This window comes from Sebastes fasciatus, chromosome 7 (genome assembly GCF_043250625.1).
Source record: "Sebastes fasciatus isolate fSebFas1 chromosome 7, fSebFas1.pri, whole genome shotgun sequence".
NCBI lineage: Eukaryota > Metazoa > Chordata > Actinopteri > Perciformes > Sebastidae > Sebastes > Sebastes fasciatus.
Genome location: NC_133801.1, coordinates 10610679 through 10626400, shown reverse-complemented (window position 1 = coordinate 10626400; position 15722 = coordinate 10610679). Strand labels below are relative to the sequence as shown.

Sequence of the window (15722 nt, the reverse complement as noted above, 5' to 3'; positions counted from 1 at the left end):
CTTTCAGTTTTTCTAAAACTGAATAACAGCCTACTGGACCCGTGGTTGGCCCTACTGCTAGACTGCTGCAGCAGGGCCAAACAGCTGTGCTGTTTGGGGCAGCAGGCCACGGCCCTGTATGTTTTCTATCTACAGTGGAATTTATATGAGCCCGGGGTTACAAGCACATGAATGAGCCCCAGTGTGCTGGTTCTGTTTTGACGTCACCTCATCAGTGCGCATGGGACACACTCGTTAAAACTGGGACACTCCGCAGCCCGCGTGTATTTCAAAGGGAACTAGGCCCCCTTTGAAGGACCAGAGTGTGGTAGTTTGAACAATAGACAGATTTGTTTGACTAATTTGTGCCACTTAGGGACCATTGCAGAATCAACTTTTCAATGAAACCATCTATCTATGATAATGTTCAAAATACTTAAAATAGTGTCGCCAAAACTGGTAGTATAACAGTTTATAGTATTATATTGGCACTAATACATGTCACTGTTATAGTATCGTAATGTGTATGCACGATTCAAAGCAATAACACCACACACAAGTATGAAATCTTTGTTCACATATATTTTATAACATTTTGAAGTACATTAAGTACATATTAGAAATAGAAGCTACAGTTTATAAAACCTTTCCAGCAGAAATCATTGATGGGCCAGCATCAGCCTTTTTTCTCTAGCAGACAGGTCTATTTTCTATATAAAAAAAGAATAAAAAAACAAACAAAAACAAAACAAATCGCTACATTATTTTGTCCTGCGCTACCTTTATATTCCCATGAAAGCACCAGCTGTCTGCGTCTCTTGTCTTTTATAAAATATAAATTATTGAAAAATATTCAAATGTTTGTGAACTAAATACAATAAAAATGATCTCATAACAAAAATACAGAGACACTATAAAATATACAAAAAAAACAACAACATCCAAAACAAAAAAAGGTTTTCCTTCTGAATCCATTCTGAGATATGCATATGCCACAAAACTACTGGAGTGTGTGTGTGTGTATACACCTGCCCGACTAGGTTCATTAATACATAAGACCTGCAGTAGATTGTAATCTGTGACATTGAACAATAGTTTATATCCTGACAAAATAATTTTGGGTAACAGAACGTTTTCTTTTTGCACATTAATCTTATGAAGCCAACCATACTGATATTATGACCTTGTGTGGGGGGAAAAAGATCACTTCTTCCAGGGCACTGACAACCGTTACAATAATGTTTAAAAAATCTCTCTAACATAAAACACTGACATCAGAAAAAGAACCTGAACGAAACCAACAGTGTTTTTGAAACCTTGACATCAACATGCAGAGAGGAATGAAAGTACAGTGCAGCTTATTACTAATTAATTTGTTGAATTCTTTGTGTCAGATGACGGCGGACAAGCTTGTTACCAATTAAACATTATGAACATATCCAGCATCTCTTTTTTTCTACACTCAGATCAGCGAAGGCGTTTTTCTTTGTCCTACAGCTTGTGTGCTTTCCAACAAATTAACAAAAAAGATCAAAGAAAAGTCAACACTTTCCAAAAATGTGAGAGAATTCTGGTCCCTGTCTTTCCGACATTGTGGACGATACCCGAAGCACCGCGGCCAAAGACCTCACATGGGTTTTGGTTATTATTCCTGCTTTGTCTCTTGCTTATTTGTGTAATCTGGGTCTCAATAAAGCATTATGAAATACAATCTGTACAAATAGACATCTCAAAAGCTATTTTCATCCATATGGGTAACATTCAGCCACTGTAAACAATAACATTGTATTCTAAGATGATATTCCACTTTGGCATTTCCCATAAGGCCAGTGTGCAGCCACTGTTCCCACTGTTGGGAGGAAACTGCTGCCAATTTTCTCTAATGTAACCAGTGAATCTTTATTCTGAGCGAGCTGCACAAGTATGAGTGGAATCATACATGAGTTACTATGAGCTGAATATTATTTTGCTCATAGATGAGTAACGCACAAACCTCAAAATTAAATACAAATGTCTGCCTCTAGTCCTAAATGCCTCTATTTTCAGTGAGGTTTCAGTTGCATTCAACCACGATGGCAGTGGAAAATCAAGTGCACAAGCCACACAATGGAAACCTCCAAGCAGCGCCAACTTGCATCATTTCTGTCAGTCTTTCTCTATCAGACCTTACAAGTGATTATCACCTGCAGCATTCTTTTCAGTTACCTCCATCTATCCCACAAGACTTCCGATTCTCTCTAGTCAACGTTTTTCTATTGCCTGTCCCTTTTTCCTACACTGTACCTTCACACTATACTGCAGCCGCGTCCTTGAGGCCAAAATGTACTGCATAAGAAAAGAAAAAAAATCTGACATTCTTAGGATTTTGTAAAATCACTCCCTCAACTATTTCACTTGTGATTTTATCGTATAGACAGACAGAAGACTATTCAAACACTTCTAAAGCAACACTAACATGGACAGTGAACCGACAAATTATGCATCTAATCTGCACATTAAACAACTCTTCTCACCAAAGACTCCTGAATTCCCCCACATAGATTGTCTACAGTTTGCTAATACTGGTGGTATATGCAAAAAATGCATAAGTTTCAGTCACAATATGTGTCTCTAACACGGTGGCAAACATGTACGTAAAGGTGAAAGCGTCAGTTTCAAAAGCAACGGCTACTTTCAGTTGTCTGTCTATCAGACACTCTTGGGATGAGTAATCTCACCAGGTCCTCGAACCTTGTGGCCAGTGTCTATAGTGTTGTCTGATAACCAATCAGCACATTTCAGTTAAAGGCTCCTAGAGAACATCTAATGTTTGGTTCCACTGTAATACCTTCATTGACAACATAAGAAAAATACTCTTTCCAATATATGCCTGGCAGGTTTACATTGGCTGTTCTCAACATCAATAATATAATACTGGCACAAGCATACGCTCCTCAAACAACAAATTAGAAACGACACTTTTTGGTCCGAGCTGAAAATTCTCTCTTTGCCACAGAGAAACAGTGAGCACGTATGTAAATATGACAATATACCTTCCCGCAGTTTGGTTTTTACATTTTGGCAACCCCTTTTTCTTAGCGGGAACCTTCCGCCTGCTCTCCCCCGACAATGAAATGAATCAATTATTTTCTCTCTCTCTCTCGGTTCTCTCAGACGTTCTGTCTTGGTCCTCTCGTCTCCCCACTGTGCTACTTAGGCAGACCTGAACTCTACCCGATGGCGCTCCATCTGCCTCGAGCTGCTAAATAATACCGGTACATAATCACACATACGCACGCTCACACACACATGCGCGCACACACATCTCAGATGCGACAGGGTATGAATACAGGCTTTTGGCTTGTGCCTTCTTTTTTAAAACATGGTCTGAGAGACAGGAGCTTGAAGTTGACAAAGACCACAGTTAGTCATTAAAAACATTTTTGGTCCCCAAAAAAACAACTCTATCAAAACAGTTAAGACCACTTTATGAGCCCCAGTCCACGTGTCTCCTCAACTTTTTTTTCTTCACTTCTTGTTCCGTCTCTGCTTTCACTCGTCCGTATCGGGCTTTACGTCCAACATTGCATGGAGCTCCTCGGGAGTGTAGCCCAGCAGGCTTTTTAAGTCACAGACAAAGCGGTAGACGTAGCGTTTCCCCGACGTCTTGTGGATGATGTTCTTGTCATAGTAGTAGCGTAGGCCACGGCTCAGCTTCTCATAGTTCATCTTGGGCTTGTTTTTCCTCTTGCCCCATCTCCGAGCAACCTAAAACAACGCAGAAAATAAACACGTCAAGATGTGTCATAAATAATATAATAGATATGTAACATATGACTTCAAATCAAAATCATATTTTTCTTTAAATCTGGTAGTCTGTGAGAATGTGCAACAGTACTTTGTTTTATCAAAGTCATTTTGAAAGACTAATATTGCAAACCCTTCCAATAATAAAAAATAAAAAAGATTGATGGAGCCAAACAAGGCATGCTAAACGTTTTCACAAAGGCAGAAGACATCTTGTTCATCTGGCTAACTACTTAGGACCTCCCAGCGCGTGTACCAGCGACCAGCGGGGTCACGACTTCTCACCTCATCTGGGTCAGAAAGCTTGAACTCCCAGCCGTCGCCTGTCCAGCTGATGAAGGACTGGCAAGACTTGTCGGTCAGCAGCTCCAGGAGAAACTGCCACAGCTGGATGGGGCCGCTGCCTGCACAACAGATGGGGGAGGGAGAGAACGCGTGCATTAAAAAACAAAGCTATTTACACCGAGGAGACACATTGTTGCTGATGTAGACACTGGTTGGTGTGTGGATTTAATTAGTTAAGCGTGAGGTTGGGACAAAGATATGAAGATCGAGACTCTAAAGTTCTGTAGTCCTATTAGTTCAGTGCTCCAAAATACTGATGATCTATGAAAGAAGTACTATCCAGATCTAAAGGAGGAGTATATCGTGTTTAGACAGTGTATATTTCTGCTATGTATGATGTATGTGTTAAATATGGATGCCAATTATTCACTTGTGTCTGAAGAGGGACAAAGTAAACCTTCTAATGTGGGTCAGACTCAAGTACAGCAGTGGAACCAAATGTCCTCCTAAATACAACAGTCCCATTCATCATGTATTCCCTTGTCTGGCAGTTGCCCTGTGCACTATGTGAATCTAGAGTCTGTATGAGTTCCATACTGGTGAAATCACTAGTTTAAAATAAGAGGGGCTGCCTTTAGACTGCAGCAACACATCTGAATGCAGACAGTGCGTGTGAGAAAGAGAGCGGTTGCTAAGTGATCTGTAATGTTATAATGGATTCATGAATAAAGAGTAATATAATAACCAGATAAAAGTGAAACTTCAGCTCTATTACAACAGCTTGTTCTCGTGGAAAAAAAGGAGGGAAAGCAGAATGAAGATAACCAAAAAAGAAGGCTGGTCTTGTCTCTGAACTAGATTCACTGCAGCACACTTTGATCTTGTGGTTTTTCAGCACATACACAAACGCACCCACTTTTGAGACTCGCATGTTGAAATCACACCTGCCTATGCAGCACACCGCCTCAGCAAAACTGAAGCTATACGCAAAAGTCACCTCTCTCACCTCAGAAAAACCAAATGTACCTTTACACAACACAAACAAAAGCAGCCAGGGAAACAGACATGTGGGTTGAACGCTTGAAATGTTGCTCGCGAAGCCCTCTTTGCTCCTGCAAGGATCGGAGAAGGTGCATGACAACAGCCACCAAGGCTTTAGGAAAATAAGTGGCTGTGCAACACTGGGTCTCTTTCAGACGGAGAGCTTTGACTTGCATTCCAAAAGTCTGCTACTGTAATAGCGAGCCCACATAAGGGTGATACAGTGCCCGTTTACCAGCCCCCTGTGCTCTCACGCCAGAATGTAGGCGACCCCTTTGACAAAAAAAAAAAGTTTCCAAAAATATGTTACAAGTCTCCACGCACAATGGGCCTCATTGAAAAAGCAGTGTGGCAAAAGGGTGGGTGGGGTCTCGCATTCACAGCGCAGAGTTAAGTATCTGACCCATGGTACAGTATGCTAAATGAGTCTTGAGCATAATGCAGCTACAGCAAGAAAGCTGGGTGGTGATTTGGGCTGCAGCTAAGGACTAATTTATCTATCTATTTCTATCTTACACTGTTTTTTGTACACGTAAACTAATGATAACAAAAGTAAAAAAAAAGGAATGAGTATCAGGTTGTTCTCATACAGGTAGCGTAGCTATACGTACGAAAAGTAATGCACTGTAATTCGTATATATCCCACGAAATCAATTCATAGTAATCCACGTAATTGTGAAGGAGGAAGTATAAAGAGAAGTATAAAGTCGTTTTGTTGCCTAAACCTAACCAAGTTATTTCCTGTGGAGACGGAAGTTTATTTTGAAAAGACTGGAGCAGGAATTGAAACGTATTGCTGGACATTCATAGGAAAACACGAAAAATGAGAATTAACTTATCATACGACCCCCCTCTGAATGAGGATACGTCGTTGAATTTTCACATTTGGAAAGATGAAACGGACTAATATGTAGTGTTTTAACTTATCAATAACAATTTTACCACTACATCTAGTGGCAACGTATTTGTATGTTTATACTTGTGAGACTTGTGAGACAGGGAGCCGGAGGACAGAGATAGCAAAGTATCATGATACAGATTGAGAGTCCACCTGTAGACAGAGGTGTAAATGATAAATTGTCACAGGAAATCGCTGAGATGACAACTAAAGTTTCACTTATCTCTCTGCAGCCTTATCAGGCTCAATGTCAAGTGTCACCTGTCACCTTGTGACTGGGACAGGAAGCCGAGCAGAGCAAGCTGTCACAAACACCAATTTGGAATCTTACAAATTTTTTTTTTTTGGTTGAGGTTTCTCTCTCTCTCTATCTCTCTCTTTCTCTCGCTCTCCCTTTCTTCCTGTATTTCTTCATCCACCCCCACATATGCGCACGGGCACGCACACGCACACACACACACACACACACACACACACACACACACACACACACACACGTACACTCAAAGAATGCTTCCATCTTTGAAGGACTACACTCTCCTTACGCCGCTCCTAATAACAGCTTGGACGGCCGGCTGCTTGGCATTTTCAGGAAAATTAGGGTATTTTAGCATGATTTTCATCTTTCCCCTTTTCCCCTTTGTGTAAAAGCTCAGAGGAAGCACATTCTCCTCAGTGAGAGTACATTACTATGCATTAGGCTGGAAACACTCGCCAGGCTTTCACACATGAGCTCTTTGGAGCCGTAACAACTGATACATGTCAGACGTCGAGATCGAAGCGGTAAATGGAGCCAGAATGCTGCGGTGTACATTTGAAAAAGGTTTTGAAAGAAGATATTTCCACATGCTCGGGTTTACATTTTGATATTATACAGATTTTTTTGTCAAAGCGAATTTAAAAAAAACAGAGGTCATCATAGCTTGTTTTAAAATGTACTTACACGACTCTTCAAGGGTGTAAGAAACTCAAGTGCATCCTATCAACTGATGCATCATATTTATTTTCATCCATTTATTTTCAGTATCTTGGTTCAGTCTACTTTTGTCAAATATGGTGTATGGAGAAACACAGCCTCTACTGGTCACTAGAGGGGCTTTTTAGACTGTCCTACTCTTCATTATCTGATTATATGTGCATTATGCCATCTTTCCAACATCATTACGAATGAATGACTCATTGTTCTATAAACGGCTTTTGAACTAATAACCATACAGATGACCAATTAACTCGTGCATACCAACTTTAGGGACAGTCTGTTGAGATCTGATGTATGCATTGTTAGTGACGTTGAGAAATTTGCTTGGATTTCCCCTTTTCCAATGCTGGCAATCTCGCAGCCTTGTGACTATGATTTAAACATGGCTGAAAAAGTCCCAAACACTTTGGCGTTAAGAGGCGATTCAACGCTCCACACAATCCAATTTTCAAACAGCAGTGTATGTCATAAAGACTTGAACTAAACACTCTACTCGTGTATTTTCTTACGCAACACATGATTTGGAAAGTATCGTTTTCATGTGTTTACGTGCACATCTTGGTAAACTGTTAAAAGTAGTAACAGTAGTTGTTCTTTCATGCACCTTTTTCAGACTAAAAACCGGGGACAGATGCTAAAATTGTGTTTTTGCTTTAGAAGACTTTGCAGGTATCTCCACATCTTATTGAACTTGGAGAACATACATAAGCCGGCTCTTTGAGCGTGTACGAGTATGAAGAGGCCTCACGAGATGAAGAGATATCAGGGGCAAGCATAATTTCTATGTTTTACCAGCGTTGCTAGGACGACCTGGAAAAAAATAGGTTGAGATGCGGGCTGCAGATAACAAGGAGGTGATGAGAAGTGAAGACAGAACAAAAGAGTGCGAGACATAGACAGACAGAGAGAGAGAGAGAGAGAAAAAAAGATCAAGAAGAAGAAGGTACGAGCAAAATCTATTTTGTTTCCTGTAATGTGCATGACTCGAGCTGCCAGGGTAAAAGGGGGTTGTTTTTTTTCTTTCGGTGTAAAAGCAGTGCATTAAGGCACCCCCACATCTGGGGCTTTTGCAGAGCATCAACAAGTGTGTTACAGCTGCACTGAATCTTATTCCTTATAAGACTTGCACACACTATCAGGAATAATCCGAAACACCAATAGTATTCTTTAACTGTACCTCTTGCCATGTGTGAGCTCACTTGCATATGTATAGTTGATAATAATACTATAATATATAAATAAATAACATAGTTCTACATTCCTTTTATGTGTACCAGTATCACAGCCCTGGGAGTGTGCATGCTGGCCAGAACAGAACAGAACACAGCTATGGTTAATTTCATTGGTTACCTTGTGATTTCCCTGCTATGGCATTTTAAAAATGCCTGCTGTGGAAAAAGGTCTATAAAAAGCTGCAGCGCTTTTGGAGGTAGAACTGTATATAAATATGATACTGTATAAACTCTGACCTCTAGACATCTCTTACCTGTGTATCCTGCCAGCGCCGCCGCTGGGATGACGGGTTTATCCTTGCTGAGGTCTGAGCGCTCCCTCACATAGTCTTTGAAAGTGCCCTTGGGCTTGTGGCTATGCAGGGCGGTGGGGTAGTCTTCCGAGTCGAAGCTGTCATACGAAGGTACCCGCTGCAGGCTGCTGAACGAGGACTGGCTGCTCCATGACTGGGTCAGTCGGTCGCAGCTCTCGAAGCTCTCGATGCTCTCAAAGGAGTCCTGGCCACCGAGCTTACCTGAGAGGGAAGGACGGGCAGAAAGGGAGAGAGAGAGAGAGAAATAAAGTTGTTACAAAGGTGCAAACTGTTAATTTGAAAAACTCTTTAATAAAGCCTGAATTTGTAAAATGTATGACTTTGCTTTTCCTGAACAGATGTGTAGCTTTTTTTTCAATGCAATACTTGAATGCATACAAGTTGTATAAAAGTGACATAAACAATACCATAGTAGTAAATTATGCATCCTAACTAAGCTATATTGTTCTGTACAGTGCCACATCTCTCTCCATTTCACACCTCATCTCCCTTTTACAACCACCATTTGGATTTGATTTTAAATGGAAGACAATCACACAAATTGCCTTGCTATTTTTGGCTTTGGGAAAGATAAGAGGAGCCCTCAGTCATTATCAAATGACAGATAATGCAGCCCCCTCGATTGATGCCGAAATCTTCAACTGCTGAAATTGAAGCCACATGTGGATATCAGTTGTGCTACAAAATACTTTCCCACGTCGGGAGGGAGCACAATGCAGCGCTCAAAAGCTGTGTGTGAGGCATGAGGATCGGACCTCATACCTTGCAGGCAAATGCTTAAAGCACTGAGAGGAGGCTTGCACAGTGTACATGGCACATGCTATTCATTTATACAGCTGGGGATTTGTGAGAAGAAAATCCTAGCTTTATGGCTATAAATGTAAACCATGCTGCTAATTCCTCTGTAAACTATCACTGGGAGAGAAAACAAGCCTGCGCATTGAGAAAAGCAAACAGTTTCATGAGAAAACCCCACGCTCGCTAACCGAGGATGACACCTCTATCTCCTTACCTAGAAGTCGAGGAAAAGAGGCCAACAGAAAAAAAAAAAAAACGTTCTTGAAGGTTACACCACTTGAGCTGTTTTACATAAAGGACGGGGCGGCAAGAAGAGAACACGTTGTGGCTTTGGTTCGTGTATCACACTGACAAAAACAATAGAGCTTTCTTTTTTTTCCCCGACCCAGTCTAGAGTGTACGAGCCGGGTTTGTTTGAACCACAAACCAACTGGAGGGCCTGCTTTTCTTCTCCTCTAATACATGCACGCTGATGTGGCATGACAAGATTGTGGTAGCCTCAGCACAATCACACGCACACAGACGCCCACGCAAACACATTTACATGCACTCGCACACGCATGCGGACCCATTTATCAATTCCAAACAAACTGTTGATTAAAACAGAAATGCGGCACCGAAATGCTCTGCTTTAAATCTCAACTGTGCTCCTCATATCTAGTGTGTGACCCCTCACCTCTGCTTAGGCGTCCAACACACATGTTGTCGGGGGAAACCACCTCCTGCTTGACGGTGAAGTAGTCCCCCTGCAGCGGGTTGAGGGGCGTGTCCCGCAGGATGACAGCGGGGTATTCACTCTCGTACTTGAGCGTCAGCAATTCCTCCGAGCTGATGGGATGAAGTGTCTGGTAGGACTCTGTGATGAAGCCGGGCTCTGAGTATTCAGAAGGAGGGACACATTGAGCATGCTCAACACCGTAGCCTGGAGACACAAAGGGAAATGAGTTTGGATAGAAAGCAGAGAAGGAAAGCGAGGAGCAAAGCAAAGGAGGAAGATCAATCTTAGGAGAGCGGAGTCATTATCCGTCTTGTGCTGAACTGCTGGCCAAAAGCTTAGTGTATAATAGTCCATAACAAAACACAGCCCTGAGTGCATAAGATGAGTCTTGCACATTTGAGGCGAAATTATTGATTAGATATGTACCTAACTTTAGCTAAACTTACAGTGATATGTGGTCAATATACGCCTATATACACAGGCTTTTTACTGGGATCTAAATCCAAATGTATAATGGGATAAGATCCATTTTATCATCTAACACTAAATCTCCAAACTCTTTCATTCACAACGCCAATTAGGCATGCATATTGTGCTATTATACAGTGACTGACTACGAGTGTGATGGGTACTTACTGACAAAGTAGTCTGAGGTATAACGGGATTCCTGGAAGTTGGAGGTCAGTCCATTGATGGGGTAATGCTTTGCATCCTCTTCATGAAAAATAAATAGAGAACGAGCGTCAGTGACCTCGCCATTGATTTCATGTATCGTGTAACTGCATCCAGCATTATCAAAAATTAATGACCTGAGCTAAATAGTGTCTTCCTGTTTGGCTCCTGTTACTGTAGCATCCTAAATTGGTGCAAGCAGTGATATCACCCTGTGTGGTGAGACTTTTTCTCACACAAAACCAGCTGATAATGCGTAAAAGTGCCATAAAAAATAAATTAAAAAAATCTGTATTCTAAATTTTTTTTCAGACCAATGTGGCCTTACCTTTCTGAAGCATTTCTAAATGTTCCCAAAGGATGTCACCCACAAAGTCAGGTGCTAAGTCCAGGAAGCGCTCCTTCCCCATCGCACACAGGGTGGCTCCGTTCATGCAGAATTTGTCAAAGTCGACGTTCTTCAGACTGAACTCGTTCACTGTCCACGTTAGCCACTCAGCCACGTGGTTGTCTGTCCACTGTCTGGGATCTGAAGGAGATCACAATTGGCGATTATTATACTGTGTTCACTGTTGAAATACAATATAATCCTTCTGTTAAAATCACATGATGTGTATTCAGACTGAGGTGGTGCAAATACTACACATGCTCTATGGACTGCAGCACATTCTGCTCCGTTTTCACTGTGAGAAAACTCTGATATTTGGTTATGCCGCCAACTTTCACATCGCCTCTGTGGTAAATAACTACCGATAACAAGTCAATCAAAAACAAACAAGGAGGCAGCTGAGGATGTGAGCAGTGGTAATGACAAGCCAAACCCATAGTTTGTAGATATAGTAAGATTACATAGACAGATACTGTCCTGCTGTTTTTACATGAGGAGGCTCTGTGGTCGGCTTCCACTGAAGTAGCTAAGTCCTTATTTTACGGTCTAGATTCTCTGGATGCGGTAGTCAGACAGTCTGCCCGGACTGAAATGTATGTAATGTAAGGCCCTTTGTGGAATAACTGGGTGTCTCCTTGTTTTCAGTCCTTCTAAAAGATGCCTTCACTGAATGATCTAACGCAGGCTACAATGTGAAATGATTTAAAGAATGTGCATGCCTGACATGTGACACGTTGATGAGGGCTCATGCTTTTTACTGACAACATTGAACGTCCCCAATGGAAACGTTAACAGGGTCTAATAAGAACACAAGCAGCTGACAGTGTTACCTTTGGGTATACCCAGCCGCTGCTGTTCCTTCGTGAAACCACTGAAGGTGGCCTTCAGAGCCTGGGACATCATCTCTTTACTTCCTGGAGTCAGCAAGGGGACATCGCCACACTCCGGATCTGCCAATCACAAACAACATTGATTAGGATATTTCTTATTCAATATATATTTCATTTGGGATTGCAATTACTAATATTCTAATGTTACATAATGCTTTAACAAGTATTGACAACCCAAACTACGACAATGCATTCTGTATTGTATTTCATGCCGATAAAGCTTACTGAATGGGAAATTAAATTGAGACAGAGAAGGGAGCAGGAAAGAGCGATTTGTGAATGTGGTTCAGTTAGATATTCACAAATACACACACACACACACACACACACACACACACACACACACACACACACACACACACAAACAAAATCAACAGTTGTATCTGCCCGTGATCAACAACATGGCTCAACAATTACATCCCGTCTAGACAGACACTGTCTCCGCATCAGATCCAATCTATTTAAACAAGACCTGTCGCACCGTCGCATATGAACTGTTTACAAACGGAGGTAACAGTGCATGTGCACACTGATACACGTGCATGTTTCAGAAAGGCTGAATAGCAGATAGTGGAAACAATTTGTGCAGTTTTTAAACTGAATTTAGGGCAATGTCTTTCAATGGCTTTCAACCACATTTTTACAATTGTCTACAGTTTCTGGTATTTCAGGCAGGGTCCTAAGGCAAATCCCACTCATCTGGCACAAAGTAATCACGCACGTTTACTTGCAAATACTTATACCAAACTCTCTCCTAGCCGCAAATCCTGGGTGGGAGAGCAGGGCCTGGTGCCCATCAGTGACACCATGACCCCCACTAGCCCTCCTACCATGTTGCCCTTACACAGTGGGCCTACTGTCACTGGACCAAGCATGGGGTCAAACATTCTGAGAGGTCAAGGGTCGAGGGATGAGGTGATGATGTCACCGTGGCTGCTGGCGGGTGGCTAGGAGAGTTTGGGGGTGGGCTGTCTCGAGGGTCTCGGTCACACACTGGGCGTACTGTTCTCTGCTCACAGCCAGTGGGCACCCAGTGCGGAACAGAGCTCCCTTTGATGGCTTTAAACAGTGCCCGATGACTCGCACTCATCTAATTAGATTGACCAGGCTGCAGAAGTGTGGGGATGAGGGGGCAAAGCAGGGGAGATGATGAGGGGAGACGGGGAAAGACCCCCGGGCACTAACACTAGAATAGACGGCTAAAAACTAATCTGGCAAAGACTCAACCAATGACTTGTAAATAGACATAAAAAGGCCTTATAGAGCTCCAATTAACTGTCTTTATCTGCAATGCGCCCACACTCATTTACACAACGAAGACAGACATGATATGTCAGGATCTGTTGGAGTCTGCGGTATATAATAGCATTAACTCGTCCAATCAACTTGGGGGGTTAAAATGCGTGAGGCAAAACTTTAACTCGGGGCTTCAGCGGGTTAAGGTGCACACAAACCCAAGGGTTCAATCAGGCTTTGATTCTCGCGGCATGTCTTTCTCTTTAGCTCATCCCTCTTGTCTGTCTCCATAGCGCGTTAATTAAAATCGTTAGAAACCAGATCACAAAAGGCATGGCTTGAAAGCAAAATCGTGATGAGGAAGAGTTGTGTCACTCCTCTCACAGCACCGCCATTCGTCGAACCCAGATGTTCTGGCATCTCCGCTGGCTGGCGGTTTAATCTGCCAGCAGTACACTGGGGCAACATACAGTTCATGCTTGTTTTCACCACTCGCTGACGTCTCGACCTCGTCTGGAATGCACAGCAGCTGTCTCTCCTTCGCCCATGTAACCAATGTCTGTCTGGCTGTTTGTAAAATTAGGTCTCCTAGTTTTCTGTCTTTGGCTCTTTTTTTCCCCTCTATTTTCTCTCTCTAAAGAAAGAAGCCTCACAACAGGCCAAAGACAGAGGACAGACAAGAGCTCTTTGCTTCTTCATGTGATTCAATTAGGCCTATAATAATATATTGCTCTCTGTTACACTGGTGGTGAGCAAACAGAAAGTTATTCATTCAAGTCAGGAGTAAAAGCAAGGTAGAAGAGCTGAGAATAAACGCTGTTTTACAGCCTCACATAAGACCTCAGTTTAACTATTGTCAGACACAGTTCGCACATCAAAATAAAACCGTGCAGTTTCACAATGAAAATAAGACCTGAGCGAGGTGTCTTTAGTGTACAGGTTGGCCCTGACAACAGGGTCGTCTTGGCCTCTGCTGAGCTCATTTTTCTTTTAAGTAGTGTTGGTAGTGCTAAAACGTACATGTTGCAAACGGCTGCAAACTGAGATGGGACTGGGGCTCAGACAGTCTGCGCTTTGATGTGAAGGCAGCGGCGAAATGTGGCAGTTTATTTAAGCTGGATCGAGTGGAGTTTGTCTGCACTTTCGAACCGCTTACGCCCCTCCCTCTTCATCGCTTTTATCAACCCGGCCCCAGCCTGTGCTTGCCCACACAGACTTTAGAATCCACTTTAGCACTAAATCCTCCATCAAAGACACTCAACACCATCGTGCATGAGAACTACCATTAGGCACTCTAAAGAGGGAAATATGTGAACCATGATTATAGAGCAAATTAAAATGGGAACTGCAATTTGTGTGATTTCTTTTGTTTTTATTTTGAATTACTCATTTCTCCAGTTTAAAATGAGTTTTGAAGTGGGATTTTTGTTTAGCGTCTTGCAGAAATTCAAAGCACAACAAATGTCTTCCAAGTTTGGACTGTTAGGTGACAGATTTCTACAAAGAGAAATTGCGTTTTCAACAGAACAATTTACTTTCTCAATAGTATGTATGTGCATTGTTGTATTTTCATGAATTGAAATCTTAAAAACATAAAGCAGAGGACAAAGCAAGGCTGCAAGGCAAACAAAAGACCTAAAAGTGCAGTGATAACGGAACAGCCTCCATGGTGAGTGATCCATATGAAAGTTATCTGCGGCAGAGCTAATGTACAGTGTGCATCCATTAGCGAGAGAGAGGCGAGCTCGGATCTAGACAATCTCTAGTAAATGATGAAGTCCTGATAGAATTTCAATGCCTGCGAGTCCCATTAGATACAGAATGGTCAGTATGTACTGAGAGTTAGAGCATCCACAAGTCATCACTTTCCACATTAGACCGTGTGGGTCTGTCCGCAAAATGAGTCCCATCCACTTAGCTCACAAAATGTGGGAGTGGGTGTAAATCACAGGCAACATTATGGCATTTCGCTACCAACTAGCAAGAGTAAAAAGAGCGTCCGGAGTGAAAAGTATGAAATGAAACCAATTTCTCCTAATGACGTAGAAGGAATAATATAAGTCCATCTATTCTAAGAATGAAGTGAGACTGGTGTTTAGTCTGGATTTACAGTAAAAGCTATTGATTAGCCACTCCCCTCTTGCCATGATATGAATAATGGACAGGCTGCTGAGTGCGACGGCCATATTTTCCCCAAGGGATTGTCGCTGACAGACTGTGCACCTTCACCGCCCTGCCCCTTTGACCAAGCCCCAGTTTGGCACCTTCGGCTGTTAAATTGACACACATATGAACACACATACACACACATGAACCAAATTAGCAGCCTTCTTCGCCTGTGCGCCGGAGCGTGGGCGTGAAATTGGGATTTTTGCAACTGGGGCCAAAGTCTATGGGGCTGGAACAGACAGGGTTGGGTTGGGCAGGGCAGGTTCAGGGCTGGGGAAGATAGCAAGGGAGCATCTCTGGTGGGTGAGGGGAGACTGAGTAGAGGGGAGTGGGGGGG

At 42.4% G+C, this 15722-nt stretch overlaps 1 protein-coding gene across 5 annotated transcripts in view; it reads right to left on the bottom strand.

Annotated features, from left to right (window-relative positions):
* Positions 1-546: 546 nt before the first annotated feature.
* The window catches only part of ets1 (v-ets avian erythroblastosis virus E26 oncogene homolog 1), a 38178-nt gene continuing 23002 nt past the window's right edge, over positions 547-15722 (bottom strand). For 3 of the 5 annotated variants that reach the window (XM_074641518.1, XM_074641519.1, XM_074641521.1), the window contains 7 exons: positions 11921-12040; positions 11031-11231; positions 10667-10744; positions 9989-10234; positions 8455-8715; positions 4051-4169; positions 547-3726 (listed from right to left, as the gene is read on the bottom strand). In XM_074641518.1, the coding sequence (XP_074497619.1) occupies positions 3511-3726; positions 4051-4169; positions 8455-8715; positions 9989-10234; positions 10667-10744; positions 11031-11231; positions 11921-12040 (1241 nt within the window). In that variant the 3' untranslated portion in view covers positions 547-3510. The remainder of the gene's footprint in view (positions 3727-4050; positions 4170-8454; positions 8716-9988; positions 10235-10666; positions 10745-11030; positions 11232-11920; positions 12041-15722) is intronic. The other 2 variants (XM_074641520.1, XM_074641522.1) reach the window with 1 other exon arrangement.